At 41.4% G+C, this 24,271-nt stretch overlaps 1 protein-coding gene across 3 annotated transcripts in view; it reads right to left on the reverse strand.

Moving 5' to 3' along the window:
* Positions 1 to 12,408: 12,408 nt before the first annotated feature.
* Positions 12,409 to 24,271, reverse strand: part of LOC137134184 (complexin-2-like) — a 48,364-nt gene continuing 36,501 nt past the window's right edge. For all 3 annotated transcript variants that reach the window (XM_067518752.1, XM_067518753.1, XM_067518754.1), the window contains exons 3-4: positions 20,641 to 20,816; positions 12,409 to 16,156 (exon numbers count right to left, since the gene is read on the reverse strand). In XM_067518752.1, the coding sequence (XP_067374853.1) occupies positions 15,962 to 16,156; positions 20,641 to 20,816 (371 nt within the window). In that variant the 3' untranslated portion in view covers positions 12,409 to 15,961. The remainder of the gene's footprint in view (positions 16,157 to 20,640; positions 20,817 to 24,271) is intronic.

The following is a 24,271-nucleotide window of genomic DNA, read 5'->3' on the forward strand; positions in this document are numbered from 1 at the left end:
AAGTAGGCCAACATGTCTGACTGCATGGTGAAAGACCTCCTTCTGCCTGCTGCAACTTCATTATGCTTCACAGCATTAGATATTTACTAGCTCTCTTTCAGCCGTGGCTTTGATGCCAGGTCTGCTCAGCGTTTTGATCTAAAAAGGCTGGTTTGGCAGCACTGTTTGGTTCAGATGGCATATATTGAAAAAAAATCAATTGAAATCATGCCCACCGTGAACACTCAGAGAAAACAACTCACATCACAAGCTGGATGGTGGTCTATCACTCCCAGATGGGGAGCTCCCCTCAATCTGTAGTATTCATACCCATTCAACTTTTCCACATTTTGTCCCATTACAACCGCAAACATAAATGTATTTTATGTGATAGACCAACACAAAGTGGTACATAATTGTGATAAATGGTTTTCAAATTCTTTTTTCAATTAAATATCTGAAAAATGTGGCGTGTATTTGTGTTCAGCCCCCTTTACTCTGATACCACTGACTAAAATCCAGTGGAACCAATTGTCTTCGGAAGTCACCTCATTAGTAAATAGAGTCAACCTGTGTGTAGTTTAATCTCAGTATAAATACAGCTGTTGTGTGAAGCCCTCAGAGGTTTGTTGGAGAACATTAGTGAACCAACAGCATCACGAGGTCCAGGGAAGACACCAGACAGTTTAGAAGTGAAGACAAGTTTAAAGCTTGGGATTTTTTCTTATAACCTAACACTGCTTTAAACATCTCACAGAGCACTGCACAATCTATCATCTGAATATGGAAAGAGTGCGGCACAACTGCAAACCTACCAAGACATGGCCGTCCACCTACACTGACAAGGAGAGCATTGAACGGGGAAGCAGCCAGGAGGTCCATGGTAATTCTGGAGGAGCTGGAGAGACCCACAACTCAGGTGGGAGAATCTGTCCACAGGACAACTATTAGTCGCAATATTACGCTTAAAAACAGGCAAATCCACAAACCATCCTTTTGGAAAAATACCTTTTTTGATAGTCAAGTCTATTTTACTCAATTAATTCAAATGACAGATGACAGTCATTGTGGTCCCCAACCAACCATGGCAAACTTAAACCAACAAACAAAAGTATTAGTTCAGGGCAGGTCCATTCAAAATGATGTCCAGCTTGTCATCTTGCTGCGTTTCATATTTTAAAGCAAAGCACTACAGTCACTTTCCCACTTGGATCAATGTGTCAGTTTCCTCCTTCATCCAGTCAACTTATGATAAAAATACATTTCTGAGGGCTGTCACACATCATCAGGGAGAGGGAACCAGACATCAGAAGGGTTCCATGATAGAAAATTAATGAGACCTTCCCTGTACGCCGTCACAGTTTTGTCACATCTGGACTCTGAGGGGTTCAGCTGACTCACTGGGAATCTCTCGCCATAAATCTTGTTATTTGTGCATTAATGGCTGAGCATGGCGTGCCACAGGACTACAGCTACAATAGCCATATTCTTTAGTGAAAGAGCATCCTGCTGGTTGCATCTTGGTCCAGAACATCCTTCTTCTTATAACAGGATAAACAGTAAATACAGAGCTATGACTTATTCAGCATGACTGTGTCTCATTCTGGGAGACTCTACTCTACTAGTGCACGCTGAAGCCGACTGAGAAACTATGAAGTACCGGGGGACAAGTGCACGTGTGCCTTCCACATCAATGTTTTAGGATCTCTTCACTCCACTGGTCCCCACAGAGGCCAGTGCACTGCTCTCTGCTGCCTTTTTTGCTTCAGCCCATCAACAGACACACTGGGTTTAAATCCCAAGCTGGTGTGAAGCACAGATTCCCTACCACACATTCGTCACACAGAGAACTGCACACACTGGTTTAATGAGGTGGCGTGTTTGAAATTTTGCTGGGTAAATGCAAGTTACAGCATTGAGTCAACTCGCATGTTTGATTTTAGACAATTGCATTATTGAAACAGAAAGGTTAATGAGTGATATTAACCAAAATGTAGCTTTAAATACACAACTGCAAAAGTGAAAGACAGAGAAATGAGTCAATGAATGAACACTCTTTGTTGTTCTTTTTGGAATTTTTAATTTAACAGAAAAGAAGGATAACAGGATACAAAGCTTATCGATATAAAAGTACATTTCATGTTTGAGCATATGTATTGATTTATTTTTTTAAAAGAAACTTATGTTTGGGTACTGTAAGTACATTCGAAAGGATGAATTTCACATCCCCCGCAGCATTTAATTACAGATGATTGTTAAATACTTGATTATAATCAAGATAATTATAGATGAACTGAATATTTATATGGTCAAAGAATGGGTCATCACGGAAAGATATTGGTGTTAAGCAAATGAGATTTAAATGAGTTTGCTAATTAAATATCTAAGCGGGCTGTCTTTACGAGGGGGAAGGTCCTTTAAACTCCCACGTTGGCCGATTTTGTTTCAAATTAAAGTATATTTTTTATTAAAGCGGATATACCGTACGTTGCAGGTGTACAGGGAAACAAAATAAGTTCAGTGGAATTCCTGCTTCAAGTTCTAAGATAAGTTCATAAGATGTTGAAGCTGAGTAAGTCTAGAGAAGAAGAAATACTGCAATAGTCCTCTAAACAGCGGTTTGGCTTCAGTATGCTGTTCTGCTACTTTACACATGTTTGTTACTGCAGGTTAATCTGTAATTTATCCTAAGGAGGAAACACAGTAAGTTAAAATCCACAAATGAATAAAACCATAAAGAGAAACATGAAAGTGGGTGACTGTGATCAGCACACACACCGACTTTCACTATTGCACCCCCAAACCGGACAGGCTGGCCCTGTTGACCCAGGCAACGTCCAAGGTTTGACGGTTTGACTCTGTATCCACCTCTGATTGGCAAAGGATCAGGCTGGTACCATTAAGTGTTCTGCCTGAAGGCCCACACTGGATATTGACCACACCCTGACTGGGAATCAAACCCTCAACTTAACATTTCAAAGTCAGTGGTGTCTATGAACAAGGCTTTAGTGCCCCTGGTAAAGGACCTGAGCTTGAAGGAAGGAATATGACCCCCGAAATTCTTTAAATTAATATTGACAGGTAAAATAAAAGAGAGTTAAAAATTCACTTTGAGCCTTTGGGTGGTCTTCTTCTTCTTCTTCTGGTGTCATAGTGTTCATGGTGGTGCAGTACAGTTATTAAAGTTGACGATGGTAGTGGTGTTACTGTAACTGTGTTGTTATTTTGGGGGGTGGTGGATGCTAGTGGTTATGAGGAAAGTCAAAATTTCACTTTTCAACTGTGTATCATCAAATTTTGACATAAAATGTATGTTTATTTTAATCCCACATTTACACCCAGCGACTGCTCAGATGGTCTCATTTATTTGTATTTGACTTCAAATTTTCCATGTGCCGCCCATAAAAATCACTTTCTTTGCTTTGCATCATTGCTGGCATCGTTACGAGATCGTCATGCGTCTAGTTCACTCAGAAATTCCATACAGACTGGATGTTTGCAGATCCCGGAAAAGATCCCGCGTGAACCTTACAACTCCTCCTGTCCGTGAAACAAGAGTCGATCGAAAGTACGTCCAGACATGAGGAACAGCATCACTGAGAAACACGGAGCTGTTTTAATCAGCTTCACAGAGACACAGGTTGAAACTGGGTGTCAGGCCACGAACGGAGACAGAGGCCCCCTTGGGTTAATCTGAACTTTCAAAGAAATCCAATTAGAACACCGGCACTAAAGAGGCAAACACTTGCAGGGCATCTTTTGTGCAGCACCGCTTGCGTAGAAGGGGAAAAAAAAGGCATGTGTAAGGAAAATAGGGCCAGTTTATTGTGCGCGCTGTTAAAAGTCAGCATTTCTTTTGTACCGGGGACGTGTGGAGCCTGCACTGACACAAAGACTCTTTGTTTGTTTGCTCCGTTTGTTTTCCTGGGGTCATGTTACCATCTTTCTCATGAGGAGACGGGAAGAGAACGATAAGACCAGAGCAGCATTCACGATTAAATCCTACAGCGCTTTCTGCTGAGAACCTCTCGGAGGCCAAACACGTTGTGCTGCGTCCCGTTTTGAAAAGAGGAAACTGTTACGCTTAAACAAAATGTTTTTTTTTTTTTTTTTTTTTTTTTTTAGCACGACCTGAAACACCTTTCGTCCAGGCGCCGTGTTTATCTAACCGAGGCACTTTGTTCCTAAACCACGCTTTCGTATGTTGAGCAAAATAACACAGCGGTTGCTGCACCTGAGGTGTGTTAATTGGCCAGTTTACATCATAAATAGGAGGCTAATTTAGCAAATCACCAATGTTCAAGTACTGAAAGACATCACACAGGTGTTTTTCAGCCTCGTGACTAATTAGGCTTCAGCTCCGATTGGGCAGAGCTACGATGACAGTTGCTTGAGGTAACCGAACTAATACAGATGCTAAAGATGTCATGGGTGGTCAGATGAAGTTAAAATCAAATGCAGCCGAGAGACAAAATAATGAGGGTAGTTAGGCAGAGTGATGCAGCCCCCACATGCTAACAAGCGCACAAATTCCTTATTGCCATTAGCCTTTATTGTATCATTGTCCTTTCACTCTCTGGACCCATACAGCATCCCGACATTCTGGTGCTTTGGGTTACTTCACCTGTAGTTTATTTTCTTTAAAAAGTGAACTCCATCCCATTCTCCGATCTCACTCTCTGTCATCCATGTGTCCAAATTTGTATTAAAAGGTTAATCTAAAGCTAATATCAGGCTTCAACCTTTCAAATCGGTTGCATTAATTAAACAACTTCCATAGTTGCAGCCGTTTGGTTAATTTCCTTGTGTTGCAGAGCCACGAGGATTTGGCTTTAGAAACCCGATGTCTTGGTTTGGGCTTCATGTTGTCAATGGCATTGTAGTGTAAATTCTACTTGTAGAAATTTTGTTGGGCAATTATTGCTTGTTTTGTAGCAACTGTGCAAACCTCACTGTGAATATTAAAGTGCCCTTTTGCCATATGCCACCTTTACCCCCTTCACACTAGTTCAGCTACTGGATTATAGCTTTTCTTCCCCTTCACATGTTGCACGCTGGTTCATCTAATTTTTTTTACCTCGACCTCTCCTCCACCTAATTTAGGCCCAGTTTGAACTGCAACAATCTAAATCTGCTGATGAAATTGTGCAGTAATAGTAATTTAATGCATTCAAAGCTCAATATCACTTAGTTGGACTCACTGCCTAATGAGCTGTACTACGCTCCCTTCACAATAATAAATGCTTCATGAAAAAGGCATGTTGCTAAATTATCTCTCAAATTTGGCTTTATTAAAAGAAATGGTAGACTTTCTGTCAGCTTTACTGGGTCATAATAAGGCTCAAACCTGTGTTGTGATGCATGTTGTAGCTCTGAACAGTGACTGTTTACGACCTAACACATATTATTTTCAATTTATCCTCCTATCTTTTCTGGGTCACAAAATCCACCCCCATCCCCAGAAAATTTGGAATATCAGGACAGCCATCTCTTTTGCACCTCTGTAAATTGATTTTGTCAGAGCAAAACATCCATATGGTGTCACAGATAAAGAGAGTGCCAAAAAAAAAAAAAAAAAAATCCTCCTGTCCCATTTTCATCTCCAGCTATAAAAGTTTGTGTTCACTAATTATGAGCAGATTGTCCTAGTTCATAATGACATATCCGTCTTTCCATAATTAAAAGAAATCAGGTACCTTTGCATTGAGCCAGGGAAGAGACGTGATAGAAAAAATTATGGTTGGAAAAGAAAAACAAACAGATTTTACGAACGTTGATCGGGACACTTAAGGTAATGTTTTCAGTATAAATATACTTCCGGGTCAGTTATTCACACAACAATGGAGGACACACGGACATGGGAGCCATTGGATAGAGCTTTACTTTTAGCGTGGCCTCACCTGAAAAGGATGCTTGGGGCCAAGGGTACGGACTCCCACCTGGCAGACATGGTTGACCAACTGCAGAGCTCTGGACAACTTCACGGGCACCGATGCTGTCGTTTCAATCGTGACCAACTGACCCGGAAGTATATTTATATTGAAAAAAATTGCGAGATCTCGCAAAAGTTAATGTCTCGTTTTTTTTCTAACCTTAAATTTTTTTCTCCTCTCACTTGTACCAGATCTCGCAAAAAGTTAATCTGTTTTTTTATTTTTTCCAAACATCTATTTATTTATTTATTCTGTCCCCCTCTCACATGTCCCTTCCCGGGCTCTGAAACTTGGTAATAATTCTGGTTTTTCATTTTTTTCGGGGGGGATGCAGAGATTTCTCAGAGATGTGCTGCCTGTCTATTGTTTATCAGTGATGTGCATACAATTGAAATGCATTCAAATGCCCATATTCAGTGGGGTTAATCATTAAAGCCAGACCTACTGTAGTAATAATAATAATAATAATTCTTCATTTATGGTGCAGTACACCGCTTAAAGTAAATTGCGATCTGCATTTGCAGCACAACCATGTTTTAAAAATCATGCATTGACTGAAGATCTCATATTCGATGACCTTCTCTTTAAACCGCTGACTTTAGATTGAATATCATGAGTTTCCCAGAGCTTCTCCTTACAAAAGCCCGTATTTCAATTTCAAAGCTGCCCATTTGCTTGAAGTAGAAGGGCCCCTCTGCACCCCAACTCTTGACCGTGAAACAAGTGCGTGTCTTAAATTAAATTGGAGACAATTAGGCTGCCTGCTATGTACTGTAATTGCTTTTCTGGATGGATCAAACGGTCACATCTGAGGCCTGGACAAGAGGAAATGTGGGCGGACTAAGAAATGCAACGTGGGAACGTGGACTGAGGAGCCCAAGCTGTTTCATTAAAACAGTTTTGGTAATAAAATATTACCATGTATCCAAGAGGAACCACTGCACTCTTTTCTCAAGACCTGCATCTCCTTATTTTCTGTTTTCCCCTCTCAGCCAAAGCCTTGATAGCCACAGAAAGTGTGATTTTACTTTACATCAGTCTCTGCTGTGCTGCTTTGGAGTCAAAATACAGATGTCAGGCTCACAGAATCCTCAAATTTCCATAGATGATTGGCAGTTCAATTTTGCAGCTCAGCAGAACTCAATCCCAAGGAGCTCTGTTTGGGAAGTAAGGCTGCAGATTTAGCCCAGCAATACGTGCAGCAATATTTAGTGCACTGTGATTGAGAGTAAGAGGACCATGGTAAGAATAAGCCCCAAGCCAAGCCTGTGATGCACTTCTACAAATAGCGTTGTTTATGAACATATCATGTAGCATAGCGATTTAAGAGGGGCAGCAAATCGAAGGGGAAAAACAGACGAGTCGCAACAATCAGTGCAAACCTGATTGGTTTGTAATGGGCTCAGATGTGGTGTGTGGTTTAGCTGAATAAAGTGCAACATTCATTAACTGAACGGTTGGGCTGGACGGCCATCGAACACAGTGCAGAACCGTTTTACTGAAGACCCAACAAAATGTGCTTTACTGTGGTTACTTGTCTATTAGAGCTGACCACAATTCGTCCCCTAACGTTAACCTAATTAAGTGTGTGGCTGCCTGAGCACAACAAACTTTAACAATACTGCCCAAACTGGATGTTGTTCTGCAGGATTATGCTGGATAAAAATATGCTGTGGGCACATTTATACTGTAGATATGTTCAGTACTCTTCGAATGCCAAAACATCCTCATTATGTTAACAGAAAACATAATCCACTTGTCATTCCCTCATGAAATGTCTTTGTGTTTGGAGTTTAGTTGCCTGGAAAACATACATTTCTTGGCGACAAAGTCTTGGCCGGTGACACTGTTTGTTTTCTGTGCAGAGCCCTACACTGGTGGTGTCTTAATGCATGTCATCATGACTCGGTGTGTGTGTGTGTGTGTGTGTGGTGCCGTGTAACTTCTGCCCAAATGTCCAGCACTTCTGCACTTAAACTCCCCTAAAAGTGTGAACTGTATCACATTTGCTCTCAGATTGACAAATTCCGGCTACTGTGCTATACCGGCCAGTATGAGCTACTGTGTGCTGGCAAGCAACATGATTAGCTGGGGCCATGGTTGGGTCTGTCTGGACTGAGTCGGGATAAGGCCTAAATGAGTTGGGCAGTTGTTCTACGCTCTTCTTCCAAATCTCACCTCACACAATGAAGATCAGCAGAAAAATAACGATGCAATGAGAGGATGCAGTTTGCTGAGCAACTTTGGTGGAATCTGCAGCACAGCTTGGTTTGGTGAAATGTTAGGTATGTCACGCCGCTGGAAATGGGGAGAAATAATCACGAGCGCGATGTGGGATGTTTCCTCTGCGAGAGCTTTACGCAACAATTGACAGAAAGCAAACATTCACAGGGATAGTAGGAGAACACTTGTTCTATTAAAGTCCGAAGAAGATGGCGAATACTGCATTTTTCAAGATATTTCAGTTCAAAAATGCTCATGAAACCCTGCTAAAGTTCACAAAACGTCAAATTATACACATAAAAACTAGAGAATTCGCCCAAAATGGTAGCTGCACTCAACGTGGGTACGGATCTTTCAGATACTTCACTTATGACAGACCATGAACTCACAATTTATTAAAAACATTTAAGAATATTGTCCTTTCAACTCGTCGCAGATACACGTTTGTCTCCGCAGTGTGGCAGCTTCCCTGAAGGAAATCTTATTCAAGCACGACTGTATTTATAGACAGTGCCAAACATCCTGTTTACTTCCCTCAAATCCTTATGTAGAAAACATGCATTATTCATACTCCTAGTCCACATCTTATATTTATAGAGGGGGGGGGGGGTTTACATATATAATGCAGGCCCCTGCACAGGATTAGACAGTTTAGAGGTTGTGTGTGAGCTAGCACTTCACTCCCAGGAGACAGGCTCACTAATTGAGGTCAGGAGCGTGCTTTACTCAAACTTTTTAAAATCCCTTTCAGCCCATTTGTCTGCTCCTCTTAACACAGTGAAATTGAGGAATGTGCTCTTGGAGTCTTGTGCTGAAATGAAAAGCCTTATAATACGTCAGACCTCTTGTCACTGAGGTGGATAGAATCCGCCATTGTCACTGGCGCAGGTGAGGAAGGTCTCCGAGCTACGTTATTCATTAAACTGACCTATTATAGCTTCATTTGAGCGGCCAGGGCTGCTGCTATCTCATGTCAATGGGCTTGTCAATCAAAGGCTTCCCCTAGGATGCTGTGACATCAAGTGTGTCAAGGTCCCTGTGGTTTGGAGCAGAACGTTCACCTCTCAAACGTTCATTTGCATATAATCAAAATGTGAGGAACGGAAGAGGCTCCGTCTGCATGTCTTTTGGAAGCATGTGCTGCGTCCACTGGACGAATAAAGCTTTTTCGGGGTGGTTGCCTATTTCCGTGCATTCGTCTCGCAAAGTGGAAATACGGCAATGCTGGTCACACATCCATCTACAGCTGAGAAGTTTTTGTTTATCATTGCACACACACGCACATGCACACACACAGAGCAACAATATTTAAGGCATTTAAGGTGACTCTTTTTTTGCAAATGTCTGAGTCAGAGGGCCCAGAACTTACCAATCAGGTTTAGATTGAGGCAATAGGAAGTTAGGGTTAAGTCAGGTGATAAAGCCCAGAAACACTTTGAAAAGACTGTTCAGAAAAAAGAGTTGACAATTTTCAATCTTGTTAACACTATGATCTATGTTTGCAGGTGCTTTCTTTTCCAATCGCTTATGCCACCGACTAACTGAATAACTCAACAGGCTGCAGAATTAGCAGGCATCAGTGTTTAGAATGGTTATTGTAAAGTGGGAAGGCAGAAGCAAGACAAATACTGTAATCTGTGCTTGCTCAATTTAAAGCCAGAGAGTTATGCGCAACATATGTTTCCTTCTCTTGTGCAGTGCAATGTACAATCAGCACTTGGTGAAAGATGTGTTAAAGCAGTGTGTTTTTTTTTTATTTTTCCCAACCATCTTACAGCACTTAGCAATTAGCTCTCCCTCCAGAGCAGATGTCCACTCAGCATGTGCATGTGCATGTTGGCACAACTTTTCTCTCTGTGACTTCATTGTTCCTGTCATTGGTTAAGGTTTCGTGACGCGGTAGGTGTCAGTTTCATCCCTCAGAAGAGCCCGGTGGTTACTGACGACTGCAGTTTTATCTGGGTCGCCATGAAGGAAAATGTCTTCATCCACCGTAACAAGCAAACAAAAATGCTTCTGTATGGGACCTGGGCCCGGTGGAGAACAGTTTCATTGACATTGATTGCTGCATTTCTACAGGACACCCATAGAGCCATGGCTCCCGTGCAACCCGAGTGCTGCTCAAAGAGCAAAAAGGCAGCTCAGTCTGAAAAGGTTACCTCAGAGCATGAATACTAATGGAATTGATTTATACCTCTATTTCCTACAGGGAGACTTGTGGACTTTTATTGCCAAGGCAGAGCCAAGAACCTTTGTGTGTTTTCTACATTCTGAAGTGATAGAGAGGCTGCTGTACAGTGAGACCTTCAGAGACTCTGTAGTTCTGTCAAACTGTGCAGCTCCTGTAGCCTTTACGGATGTCCACTGGACAAATGTGGTGTGTGAATAGAAAGACACAGAGGTGAGCTGCAGGACGAGATTTGATCTGAAATGGTTTCATCTGACAAAGGACATTATACATATGCAGCACCGTCCAAACTTAAGTTGAATATAAAGTTGATTGTGCTGTGGAGACACACGGGGATTACATATACTACATGTCTTCAACATGCATCACTCGGCCACCAGGATTTCTAGGAAATTTGCAGAGTGAGCACAATATGTATAAACCGACAGCAAAGGGTTTTCCTTTAAAACAGCACTCTGGTTACGCACCATCCACTGGAACAGTCGAGACTCGTAGCAGTTGAAAAAACAAATTTCCAATTTGACAAAAAAATAAATAAATGTTTTTACCTTATATTTTATGTCACTACTTTAGGGCATCACATACTGAATGGTGCTCACGCAAACGGGTACCTTAAGCATCACCATGCAATGCAAAGGAACTGGACAAAGTGATGCTTCCTGACATCTCAGGAATGAGAACGGACGGGCGAGACAAAGGAAGACCCAAGACAATTCGGTGTGGTTGATCCCGAACCTGCCACACCTACACTATGCATAATTCTGCAGTACCTACGTCGAAATATGTCTCACACAAAATGTTATGGAAACACAAGTCTAACCTAATCTAATTTAATGTCCTTAGGTTTAGGAAAGCCTGTATTCATGGCATCAAGAATTTCCAGACCAAAACTTTTAGTTTCGCATCTTAATCGTACTGGACACATGTTGAAAATAGGATAAATGTTTTAGGTTGGAGAGAAGCTTTAGGAGGGTAAAGGCCATACTATAATAAGAATCAGCCTCTGGGATGGGGAATACTTGTGCCGAGGAACTGGCAGAGCATAAATCACTCAACATCTGTTGCAACAGACAGTGAGAAAGATTTTGTTTCCTCCTGTGCTTTGCAAACCGAACAGGCCTTTTGAAGCGTAACAGGATACAACCAAGATGTCTGATGTTTTGAGAAAATTCAAATATGTATGTAGCAATTGAACCACTGAATAAATGGATGCAATCAATTATTAACTTTTCTTTACCACAAGTTGTGGATTTTTGTTAAAAGGAAAAAAAAAAAAAAAAAAAAACCCATCTGCACAACAGAAAAGACTGACATGGCAGCCAACCTTTCAAATTAACATCTACTGGTGTGAGTGGTAGGTAAACACCGTAAATGACAGGTTTTGCAGTGTGTGCAGCGCAGTATGTTGAAACGTGATGCCAAGCAGCTTTTCAAAGAACCTCATTTGCACCCTGACAAGAAGTAAACAGGAAAACGTCAAAGCATCAGCTTTCTGTGCTGAAATGAAACCCAACGCCCGACTCTGAAGTCATGGCCCTGGATCGGCGTTTCTCCATTATCTTTCCCGTGGCGTTTGATGTAAAAGGTTTGCTGATAACCCCTATCACAGGAACCCTTAAGCCAAACAGGCGGCTATGAGAGACATGCTGTTTGCATCACTGTGATGTCCCCGCTGTGCGCTCACTGTGACACGATCACATGTCAGATATCTGCTTTGGAAAAACCCTCCAGTCACGATTCGAACCACACAGTGCTGTTTACAGCCCTTTTCGCTTTTATTGAATAGATGTTGAAATTCCTTCTGAGGAAAAAAAAAAAAAGTACAACAGCCATGTTGAGATGAATGAGAGACAGAAACAGTAACGTGATATACATTGAAGGTTTTTTTTTAGCACATATGTCCTCAATTAACGAATGCAATGCAATGGGGACTGCAGGTCACGTCTCAGTTTGCCTCCCAAACCAGAAATACAGTGCACGTCTGCTTTTTTTTAAATTTTATTTTCTTTATTTTACACAGAGTGAGCCGTAGCTAAGAGCGTGCCGCGGAACTGTTTGAACGCAGAAACACAGGACGATGAAAACTTCTATGAAATCACTTTATTCTCAGAGTGTGTGGTGATTTCATTTTTGCAGGAAAGTTACAGACTGAAATATCGGTCTAAAATGGCATGCAGTGAGGTTAACAGGTGGAGCTTTTGAAACACGGAGGACACGAAACGATTATATCAACAACCTTGCCTACATCGCACACCATAAGCATGCATAAATTTCATCAACAGATAGGAAGATAAAGAGAGGGGGGGGGGGGGGGGTACAAAGGAATGCACCAAATCAACATGTTGTTTTTTTTCTAATAATACCAACCAGCAGAGGACGGAAACAGGACCAGAAGTTACAGACAAGAAAGAAGAAGAAGAAAAAAAAAAAAAACACAACTAAATACTGCAGCAGAATAAGCATCTTCTCAACGCGTACAGTACAAAACAGAGAAAGACAGATGCAAGGAGAGAGAAACATCAGACAGATACATTCAAGTCACATCAAAGGAGTAGTTATTTCAAAGTGGCATATTTTTCAGGCAGTTTTCTTTTTTATCACATTAATGGCTGTATGAGTGGCACAGATGAGCAACTTCAAACTGAAGTGATTTTCTGACGCAGCGTCTGCTGAGTACGCAGGACTTGGGCAGTTTGTCTGGGCAGTGGTCTCTAAGCCATATGAAGCACAATCAATTGGCATTCACAAGATGACAAATGGGTTTATGGTTATCATTAGATGAGATGCAAAGGGTGATGCGATTTCACACGAGACCTAAGGACTTGCACACACTGATGTGTTTACACTGGGAAAGTCCTATACAAGGGCAGTAATCGTAGCTTTTTAGAATATCTGTGAGCCAAAAAAGATATGTCATTCATAAATAAATAAATTAAAAAGCAAGAGGAATGGAATTGTTCATTTGTCTTAGCAGAGAAGGCTACCTGTAATAATGTGCCCGACGAAGGCTAGTTATGGTTCAAATGTCTGTTGAAACTTAAAGCTAGAATACCTGAGAATTCAAAATAACGCAGATGTGCAGTAACTGAATCAGAACGAAACCACTTTTCTAAGTCTACTACTAACAGCACTAGTCTTTGGTTCGATTGGATAACTGCTTAAATAATGCTCGGGAGTGTTGTTCGACGCACGGTCACAATGGCCATTGTTACCTATCTGCTAGCACAATGCAACGGCAGTTCACACGCACAAGAAACACTCAGGAAGTTCAGTAAATGTGCTCCACACATGATCTTAACACGGTGCGTTTTAATACGTTCAATGTCACGAAGCACTGAAAGAGGCTAGATTTCCTGCAGCTATGCCACGGGAATGCACAAGTTTAGAGAGCTCAGCTCAAGAAGAACAGTGGCAATGTGGCTAAAAGAGCTGGTTAAGAAAACCTTAATTACACCTACAGCTATAGTTGCACATGGATCACAAAAAGATTTCTAGCAAACTTTGTCACAAGATTTAACTGATCACTGCTAATAGCGCATTTATGCTTTCCCTTACACCTAATGTGAGATTTCTTTTTTTTTTTTTCTGTACATGGCAGCTGTCATGAATCTCTGCGTATAATAGATTCACTGCAACGTCTATTTTAAGGGTCTTTGCTTTAACAATATCATCTTTGTGGTGCAGTTGTAAGCAAACAAGGCATCGACTTGGGCCTACTGTAAATATCCTACCGGCCCGCTGTAAAATAAGTAAAACCAGCACAAGTCTGGTGGAACGTCCAAAATATCTGGAATGTTTTAACAAGACACAGTGGAATGAAGGTGAATTAAACAGCAAAGGCGTGTGGAGAAAGTTTTGATTGTATCTTCATAAGGACGGTTTGTGCCTTCACGTTTATCTAAAAGACAGTCGACCTTGTGGAACAGGTAAACGTTTTCTGTTGGACAGTCATGGCGCTTTTGTGCAGGGCTCAGGGTTTTTTTTTTTAAAAAAAAGTCCCTCACCTTCTTTCTCTGCATCGAACGTGTCGCTATCGAGGGCATCACTAGCACCTAGCCGGGTGGTGCATGTGGGGATACGGGAATTACAGCAGGAGTAAAGGTCAGATGACATTGGTGAGCGACAAAGTCCACGTACTGTAGGGAGGAGGTCGGCGTGGATGGGTGGGGTTTTGGGGGGGGGGGGACAAAATGACCGACTTGAAATGGGAGACAATTGTGTGTTTGTGATTTGGAACACAACTCTTTCTTGCACTCGTCATTCCGCAACATGTGACTGAACATTTCTTACAAAAATTGTCCCATTGTCCCCCTTTTGTCTTTTTTAATCAAATGTGTCTCACTGTTACTAAGACTAATACATTAAGAAGTACGTTTAAACACACAACAATGAAGATCGTCTGTTATTGCTGATTTGGGACTTTACTCCCATCAGTTAAGGACAACTTCATTTTTAAACAATATATTGCACTATTGTCACTGTCTGTTCACGTATAGCGTGTTCACAACATAGTTGTGTTTGTGAAGTTTCTTTTTTACATAAAAATGATGAAAAGAAAATCTAAGTCAAGCAGCCTGATCAAAGTCGAATACGTCCAATTGCAAAAGCAGAGTGAACAACGTAAAACGTGAGAACTTTTCAAACCACAAACACATAGCAAGTGAATTTACAGGTTCAAGAATTTCATTTAACTGCTTTGAAACAGTCATTTATAGTTTTCCCCGTGGAAGAACGTTTCAGACACTTTATCGGCCTACTGTACATTGTGGATGAGTTAAATAAAAATGGAGAAACTGCTTATTGCCTCAAATATCGACGTGGTTCACTTCATCGTAACAAACGAATGGGATCCATACGCGTAATTTACTTCACGTAACGTGAGTTGGCTGCATGCTTAAAGCAAAACCAACTGAAACTCATGTCAAACGATAAATTTCCTTCCCTTTGTGGTTTTTACAGCTTCGTGTTTAGCGGCGCTCACAATACACACTCACAGTAAACCAATTCAAACATGAGGGACAGTTCGTGGGATGAATCCTCACAACGGAGAACCAGAAAAAAAAACAAAAAAACCCCTCAAATATTTATATACACTGTATGTATCAAATATTAGCAAGAACATAACAGGAAAATTCAATCAAATTTTGATATGATTTGGATAATTTCTTAAAAGTTAAAAATATGGCTTATACTCTTGGTCATCTAGTCATATGTCATATTTCACTCATATATAGTTCTTTTTTATAACACGAGGCTATTTACAAACAAAAACGAGCAGCTGATGGGTGATGTCTGGTCTTTCTGGACATTTTTGGAAACATGGCTTCAGGTTACCTGGAACTAAAGACCCTGGATCTGTGCGGGTGTTACGTACTTCTTAAAATAGGCTTATAATAACAGTGTATCCAGAAAGATGCTCTGCACACGATATTAAAAAGTACGACTCACCACTGGATATCAGATAGTTTAACTCAAGGGCAAAGCCACGGCACGTCGCTCGATTCCAGGAGACTTAGGGGCTGGATTGAATGGGGCGGGAGGGAGGTGAAGAAAGGCGTGGCTGCCGGTTTGGGCGGGATCGGGTGGTACAGCATTGGTTAGATGAAGACTGTAAGACTTGTAATTCACTCAGAGACTGTTATTTTTTATTGAACATATCCATGAGCGGGGCGGGGATGAATTTCATGACCGTATCCACAATGCTCTCCTCTTCCTCTTCGTCGCCACAGCCGGTGGGAACCGCCTTCTTCGGACGAGTGAGGCTGCCCTCGGAGGCCTGCTCCATCGCAGCGGCTGCCTCGGCTTCCTTCTCCTCCTTCTTCTTGATTCCATACTACAGAGAAAAAAAGACAAATGGAAAAGCGGGGAATCGTGTCAATAAGTCTCAACAGGAATGGATTTAATGTGTGCGCTTGATGAAACTTCTGACAACATTTTAAACATCAACGACCTTAGTAATTAGTGCCGTTATGGACGAGGTGAAGACAGTCTGACATTTTGGCAAATTCAATCCTATCCCGCCCATCTCCCCCACTCTCACTTTGGTCATAATGTGGCAGCCATGGCCACTAGATGTTGCCTTCTCATCACACATTAATGGAGGATGAGGACGTATAGGCTTAAATAATTCCAGCTAAATCCCGTTTGCCTTACGTTTAACTTTATTTACCCGTTAAGTAAGAATCCTTTCGGGGGTATTTAGGAGGGATTGAACTAACGTCGAACAGGACTTTCATTGCTTTGCTGGAGAGACTTTGTGTGGAAACTGAGACCAGCTCCTAAATATAGGAATGTGTGAGGCATGATGTGATCATTTCATGCATTTGAGGTAAATTGGCTGAAAATGATTAGCACTTTAGCAAAGTAATTCAGACTTTTTCATTTGCATAAATTACCTTTTGGTTGCTCCCACATGAAGTTAAATACAGTTTGTGATTAAATTTAGAGGTAGAAATGAAACGAAAATTTGTGTTGGGAGTTTTAACGGTTGCCGTCTGTAATTGGACCTTCCTCAGCATTTTATGTACCAATTACATGGGGAGGCACACAGCAGGTGTGCTGGACAAGCTTACAAGCAAACTGCAATAATTAATGAAAGTTAATTATTAAAACATTTTTTTTCAGCAAATTGATTAAAACAATTTTGTGACTTTAAAGTCATCATGCAAATAGTTTGTTTTTATTACTATGGTTGAAAAAAAGTATTTCAGATTTCTTTTCTGTTATCACATGACCACACTTTTCACCATGCCCTCCTTGAGATGTGTCTACGACTTGATTGGAGTCCACCTGAGAGAAGTTCAGTTGATTTGGTGAAGCATGTACCTGTCTATATAAGGTCCCACAGTCAACAGAGCATGTCAGGGCAGAAACCAAGCCATGAAGTCCAAGGAAGTGTCTCTAGACCTCAGAGACAGGATTGTATCAAGGCACAGATCTGGGGAAGGGTACAGAAAAATATCTGCCGCATTGAGGGTCCCAATGAGCACAGTGGCCTCCATCATCCGTAAATGGAAGAAGTTTGGAACCGCCAGGTCTCTTCGTAGAGCCAGCCAAACATTAGCGATGCAGAGATGAGGGCCTTAGTCAGGGAGGTGAACAAGAACCTGATGGTCCCTCTAAAAGAGTGTTTCTCTGTGGAGAGAGGAGAACGCTCCAGAAGAACAACCATCTCTGCAGCCCTCCACCTACCAGGCCTGTATGGGAGAGCGGCCAGACGGAAACCACTCCTCAGTAAAATGTTTACTCTTGTTTACTCCTCAGTAAACATGACAGCCCACCTGAAGGACTCTATGAGCATGAGAAACTAAATTCTCTGGTCTGATGAAACAAAGTTTGAACTCTTTGGCCTGAATGCCAACCCGACTGAACATCTGAAAATGGCTGTGCACCGATGCTCCACATCCAACCTGCTTGAGAGGTACTGCAAGGACGAATGGGAGAAACTGCACAAATATAGGTGCCAAGCTTGTAGCATCATACTCAAAAAGACTAGAGGCTGTAATTGGTGCGAATTCATCAAAGTATAAAGCAAAAGCGGGGAATAGTTATGTATCTGCAAAGATTTCAAAGCAAACTTCTTTCCTGTTGTCATTATGGGGGGATTGTTTGTAGAATGTTGAGGGGAAAAAAAAGAATTTGATCCATTTTAAAATAATGCTGTGAACACTTGCTGGATGCACTTTACATGTACATGACACTACTTCTATTTCTATTTTTTATCTTGGAAGCTGTGACATGTTTCATCACTCTGTGTTTATTTAGTGCCTAAACATAACGCGTGCATATTTCTGCCTAAATCCAACTAAACTGCTACGTTTGCACAGTTGGAATCCAGTGTCATACTACTGTAGCTGCCATTTTGGTGCCATTGTAAGGCGTCCGCCATTTTGGTGCCTGGTCTCAACAATCCCAGTGGTTAACATCTAAATCTAATTTAGGGTTTAAAATGTGTCCTTGTGTGGCGTTTGTTTTGCCGTTGTTCCAGTACGATTGACCTCAGTCTTACCCTCAGAGGATTTTGTGCATGTATGGTGGAGCAAAATCAATACAGTTGGACTGCAAGGAAAAGGTTGCGGAGTACAGGAAGGTCAGCAGGCTGAGTGATGGTTGGTCTTGAGGCAGAGATGTGGAAAATGAGCCGAAGTCCTCTGTGACCTCTTCGCCGCTCTCCCAGGCAGACGTTAATGAGATCCTGGAGCTATAAATATCTTAAAGGAGTACTACTAGTATCCATTTCTGCCGTGAAGATGTGCATGAAGACAGTGTGAGAATCTACCTGTGTTTCTAATGGAGCTGAGGAGCAGGGCTGCAGAACATATAAAGTCATTCAAAGTATTCAAACTTAACTGATTTTTGATGTTTTTTTTTTTGTTTCATTAATCTCTGCACACAATTTAAAAATCTATGTCAAAACTAATCCAGTTTTTTTTTTTTTTTGTCAAGCTTTGATACTAAAATGCCTCCATGCAAAGTAAAAGAGAGCTTTGAGCTGTGAGTGACAGCTTAAAGGCTCAAATAATTAAATAAGAAAAAAAAAAGAAAAAAAGGATTCGTCTCTTTGGAAATCAATGCACAATAAAGAGCTGAATATTTAGAATAAAATTCAATCAAGGCCAGTGCCCACTGACAAAAAGCATCTGCTGCTGGGTGCTGCTTGTCGGATTGACATGACACTGCCCTGATATTTTGCACAACAGTGGATATGAGAATTGATCCTGCAGCCACTCTTTTCCTTCTACATTCCTCATCTCCTTTCAGAAAAGATTCTACTTTCTAATCCCGAATCTTCTTACACAATCTTTGATCTTTTTAATTCAAACGTAATATCTGTCCAAATACCGACAATGATGTTCCTGCAACACGTAAGTCACAGCGTGGGGCAACGATCGATCAGTGGAGGACAGCACACATTACTAATGCTTGGACCGATGCTTGGACTTAATCTCAACTTGCAAAGACTTTTTATGTCTGTGTTTTTTTGTTTTTTTTTTTCTTCCACAAACCCAATAACCAGCTGTGAGATTTTTTTATTTTTTTATTTGCAGGATTCTACACTGGGGCAGTTTGTTGCGTGAGCTCTCAAAAGAAACACGTTGAGGTAGGAAACCTGCAGCGAGTGGCGAAGACAGGGAGCAATGAGAAATCAAAGACGGCGTGCTGCTTCTAATTTCGTTCTGTGTTGAAACATGGTTTTTTGTTGTAATATTAAAAAATCCATTTCAGTTTGAATTTGACTTGTCAAACCTCAGGCTGCGTTTTTGCTGCTAGTCCATCCTCTGCGGCCCAACAAACACTTCTAAAACCCTGCGTAAACACGTGAAACCAAGTTGCTCAATAGATGGAATGATTTTGGCGGAATGTGAGAATTGGAAACAAAAGTTTTAGTTCAACGCCCACATTTATTTTTCTGCTGACTTTATGACAGAAAAAGCTTTGCCGTGATTGGCTGATAGATATCTTCTCTGTATCTCTGTCTGCTCCCTTGTTTGTTTCAGCTTTCCCTCCATGCTGCTCTGTCTTGTTCTCCTGCAATCTGTCTCGTTCACCCTCTCTTTCTCGCTCGCTCGGAGCCTAAGCAACAAAGCCTTGCATCAGTTGACGTGAAGACAGTCACGCTTAGTCAGCCCCTCTGCACTCCCTACAATTAAACACTGTCCAAAGTTATGCTGTCATATCAGCCACCTTCTCACTATTCATTTTAGAATAATAAAAAAAAAAAAAAAAAAAAAAAGGGCCTCAAATAGGGTTCAGGTCAAATATCCTTGGAAATATTAGCAACGTTTCACTGGATGCTGCAGACACCTAATATTACAGATACATTAGATATTCAGCATGAATTTGTCAAAGACAAAAACACTAAGGCTCTATGTGAGTCTTTGAAATGCACTCAGTCTGTGCATTGAGCAACACAAGCACAGTTTTACTATCTTGACAGAAGTGAAGGAACTAATTCTTTAAACCTACTTTGGTTGAATTGGGTGGAAAATGTAAGAAAAGACGAGAAATGTTTTGTTCAATAAAGACCATATCATGGTGAGATTGATGAAAAAATGTAATCCAAGCAGCGTTATGCTTCCCCTCATATTATGGCAGCCAGTTTATATTTTTGTGCATAACATTAAAAGGCAATTGTTATTTAGCCAACGAGACGTCGGATATTGTGGTTGTACTAAACCCTTCCCAAATGTGTGCAACATTTTAGGATACTCTGTACCCATTTGTAAATGCAATAAACCAGGAAGTAAACATTTGTGCAAACAAGAATATTTTCTGTGTTTTCTTTTTAAAGCTCCGTCGAGGGATTTTTTTTTTTACCTTATCCCTGATGCCCTGTCGGAGGTTTTCTCTCTCTGCCTCCATTCGTGCGTATTTGGCCTTTCTCTCCTCCTCCTGTTGCCTCAGCGCTTCTTGTCTTTCTTCCTCCTTTTTCTGAGCGTCAGGATCCTTCTCCTCCTCCCCACCAAGCATCTTGCCCATGTCTTTGGTGGCCCCTGTTGTTGTCGGTGGCGAGGAGACAAAGAGCAGAGATAAATTGTTTAAATATCAAGCAGAAACCATTTGCACACAGTGGATCTCAGCTATGTGTGCTGGTGCAAAGCGTTTGATGTGCACAGTGGTACATGTAAAATCGGAATTATTATTAAGGTATTGCTTTGTATTTCAGTCATCGTTGAGACCGGTGAAGAAGAGCAGTGCACTCTGCCTCGAGTGAAGCACCAAAATGTCTGACAATAGAGGGAACAAGAGGTGAGTGCCACGAGCAAGAGCCTGAGATAAAAGACACTGCAATAAATTATTAGCAATTCCCTTGATTGCCTTTGTGCAGCTCACTTTGGCCTTGGCTACTCCCAGCAGGACTTTACATCCTCCTGCAAAAGGGTCCACTTGGACCATGGATCAAGACCCGAGAACAAAAGGCTTTGGTGCTGTTGAAAGTAACGTAATAAACACCCACTCAAGCTGAATCTGCTTTTGATCTCATGTCCTGTCTGCACTGGTTAGAAATGCTAATCAAGAGATCAAGCACATGGTAAACAACACGTCCTTATTATACAGTATCTAATATTATCACAGCTTAATTCAGAAATGTCCATATCAAAATTCGGGGTTTAGGGATCATTTGTTTTTTTGGATGTTTCCCCTGTGAGAGGTTAATATGTTTTGTTAAGACGCTCGAGTTTGTTCTGAGACTGAAAGCTTCTGAAACGGTTATGCCCTCACAGTGCTTGGGACTGTGAAACAGTGTTACGCCAGCGGCCATTTTGGTGCCTGGCGTCAAAACAGGTGCAGTTTCAATAGAAGCCTGCCTCCAACCAGGGGGGCGCTATTTCAACAAATCGTCCTGTGGGCGGAAGAAGAGCGTCGAGACAAATGAGCGACAGGCCGATTAAGCCCAAGTGCTTGTTGTTTATTCCAGCAGGTTCGGTCACCATTTGTCTTTCTTTACGGCTGCTGGTGTAGGTGCACCAATAGGATTATTACAGCTGAACACAGACGCTTGCTGCCATTCAGAACAAAAATGAAAGATATATATATATATATATAGTCGCTTAGCACATTGCCTCTGCCTGGGCAATGTGCAGTGTGTTCTGTGTGTTCCCACTCCAGAGGCCTTTGCTTGTCTTTCCAGCTCAGTGGCTGGAAACAAGCCAGTGCTCTAACAGTGGCCTGATGAACCCTGAACCCACAACTCTCTGCTCAGTTCCAACTTGCATGAAAAAGGAATTGATTTTAATGAGAATTGGACCTCCTGCACTGCACCAGGCAAAATTGAAATACACAATACAGTCCCGAACACTTCCTTTCGCTATCAGCGCCTCGCTCTGCGCCCTGCTCTGTGTTTGTCTGGTACGCTCGCAGGCTCTCTGGAAGGAAAACTCAAAGACACAGCCATCTGCTTCACTGGTGAATTTGACGAGACAGTGTTGACTTTGAGGTTATTGGCTGCAGGCCGAACTTGTCGCGTTGATGAACCAAGACGAGCCCCAGTCCTTAGTCATATGGAGCAGGGTGACTGCTAATTGATAAACACACGTTTATGTGGAGTGTTTCTCTTTTTTCTTTGATTGTTTAGTGTGTCTGACACATGACAACACATGTTAACTGCACAATATGTTCCTCACTTTGCAGGCTTGTGTTCACATGTAATGAGTAAAGTTCTGATGATAAAGGACAAGAGGCAGAACTTTGTCTCTCAATATACACATATCAGCCACAACACTGATTTCCAACGGGCTTGTGACCGGCGCTGTTCTGCTGGGGACGGACAGTTGGGGGTTCAATGTCTTGACCAGGGACACTGCGACATGTGGTCGGGAAGAGCGGGGGAGCAAACCTCCGACCCAAAGGTCAGAGTGAGTCTACCAACGGACTCACTGCAGTTTTTAATTTAAAATATTATCAACTTATGAATGCTGATGTATCATGTATTAACCACTTCTCTACACAGAAAGTGGTTAAAAAACAGCAAGACATTCTTTAGACCACTGGTGTTAATATTGTGTCCGATCAGTATATGTAACAATCGTGACTTCATCACTGTCAAGATGACGTGAAGAATAAAGGAAGGCAGCCACTTGAAATGCTGCAGTTTGTGGCCATTACATCAACCCTATCTACTGTTGTCTTTATGCTCAAGGGAAACCAATTAGCTACACTTGCAGAATAAGTAATGAATAAAGTCCAAATGTAAACCATGCGAAGAATATTTAAGTTGAATTTAGCCAAAACCAGTCGCAAACCTAGTGCAGTCTGTGTCCAAAGTGTTTCCCTGAAAGGTACTTTTATGTATTCAAAAAGCAAAAGTATGTAAAGTTACTTTTTGGCAGTAAAACTCCTATGAATATGTCTTAAAGATCTGTCTGTGCTTTGCCGCAGGCTAAAGTAGAACTGCTGAATGAGACTTTCTCTGCGACTTTGTTGCTGGTAGCTCGAGGAGATTTCCCAAATCTCGTATGAGCAGCAGTCTTCACAGAAAGCTGAGTAGACTCTATTATCCCCGAAGTGAGAGGAGATTCCCCCTCAAACTTTTCTTTGGTCAAGATGAACAGAGAAACTTAAATTAAAACATGTTTTAAAGTTAAAAAAAATTAAAGCAATAAATAATACAATTCACATTTCATATCTTGTTTGAGTTTAGACTTTATTAGATATATCTAACCACAATCCTGTCACCATGACCTATTCCCACCTTCTCATTACTGCTCCCGCTGATACTGAAATCTTCATTTGTGCTGGTCAAGTCTAAAAGACTTTGGATTGCACAGGGATTTAATGTATTTTCTACTCTTACCCCTTCTATCCAGTCGGACCATCTGCACACAGGTAAAAGATTTGTTGAGCTGTCTTTCATTTTATCTGGACTTGTTGAGTTATACTGCAATTAAAACAAATTCATATTTTAAAAAAGCTGCTCTAAATAATCGTATACATCATTTAGCATCTTTTGAAACTAAAAATTTCTAGCCCACAAGGTATTTTGGAACAGCTTTAGAATCAGACACACTTCTTGACTGCAGTCTACTGCTAATGATTTTATCCAAACAATCCCACATGTTGCTGAGCCTCCACTTGACTAATCTGAATGCTCAAGGCTAATTAGCTCATCTGATTGTGACAAAGTTACAGTGTAGCAACCTGAGACAGCAACTTGTTCCCAAAAGCCTTGATGTCATTGGATGCTGCCAGCTGTGAAGTCTGGGAGCGTCGAGCGAAACCAGAAAGCTCCAGAGGAAGAGCTGAGGGCCTCGACTGTGGTTACAAACAGTCCAATATGCTTTATGGAACTTAATTAGAATCTTTAACCACACTTCTAATGCTTGAGGTTATTTGGTTTGTGATAAAATGCAGTTAGACCTGAAGAAAGATCCAACACGCTTACAGTACGTACATTCTCATATACGATCTGTAAACATTAAGGTCTTGAGGTTTTTTGCTTTGAAAAACT

This window comes from Channa argus, chromosome 10, assembly GCF_033026475.1.
Source record: "Channa argus isolate prfri chromosome 10, Channa argus male v1.0, whole genome shotgun sequence".
NCBI classification, from domain to species: Eukaryota; Metazoa; Chordata; class Actinopteri; order Anabantiformes; family Channidae; genus Channa; species Channa argus.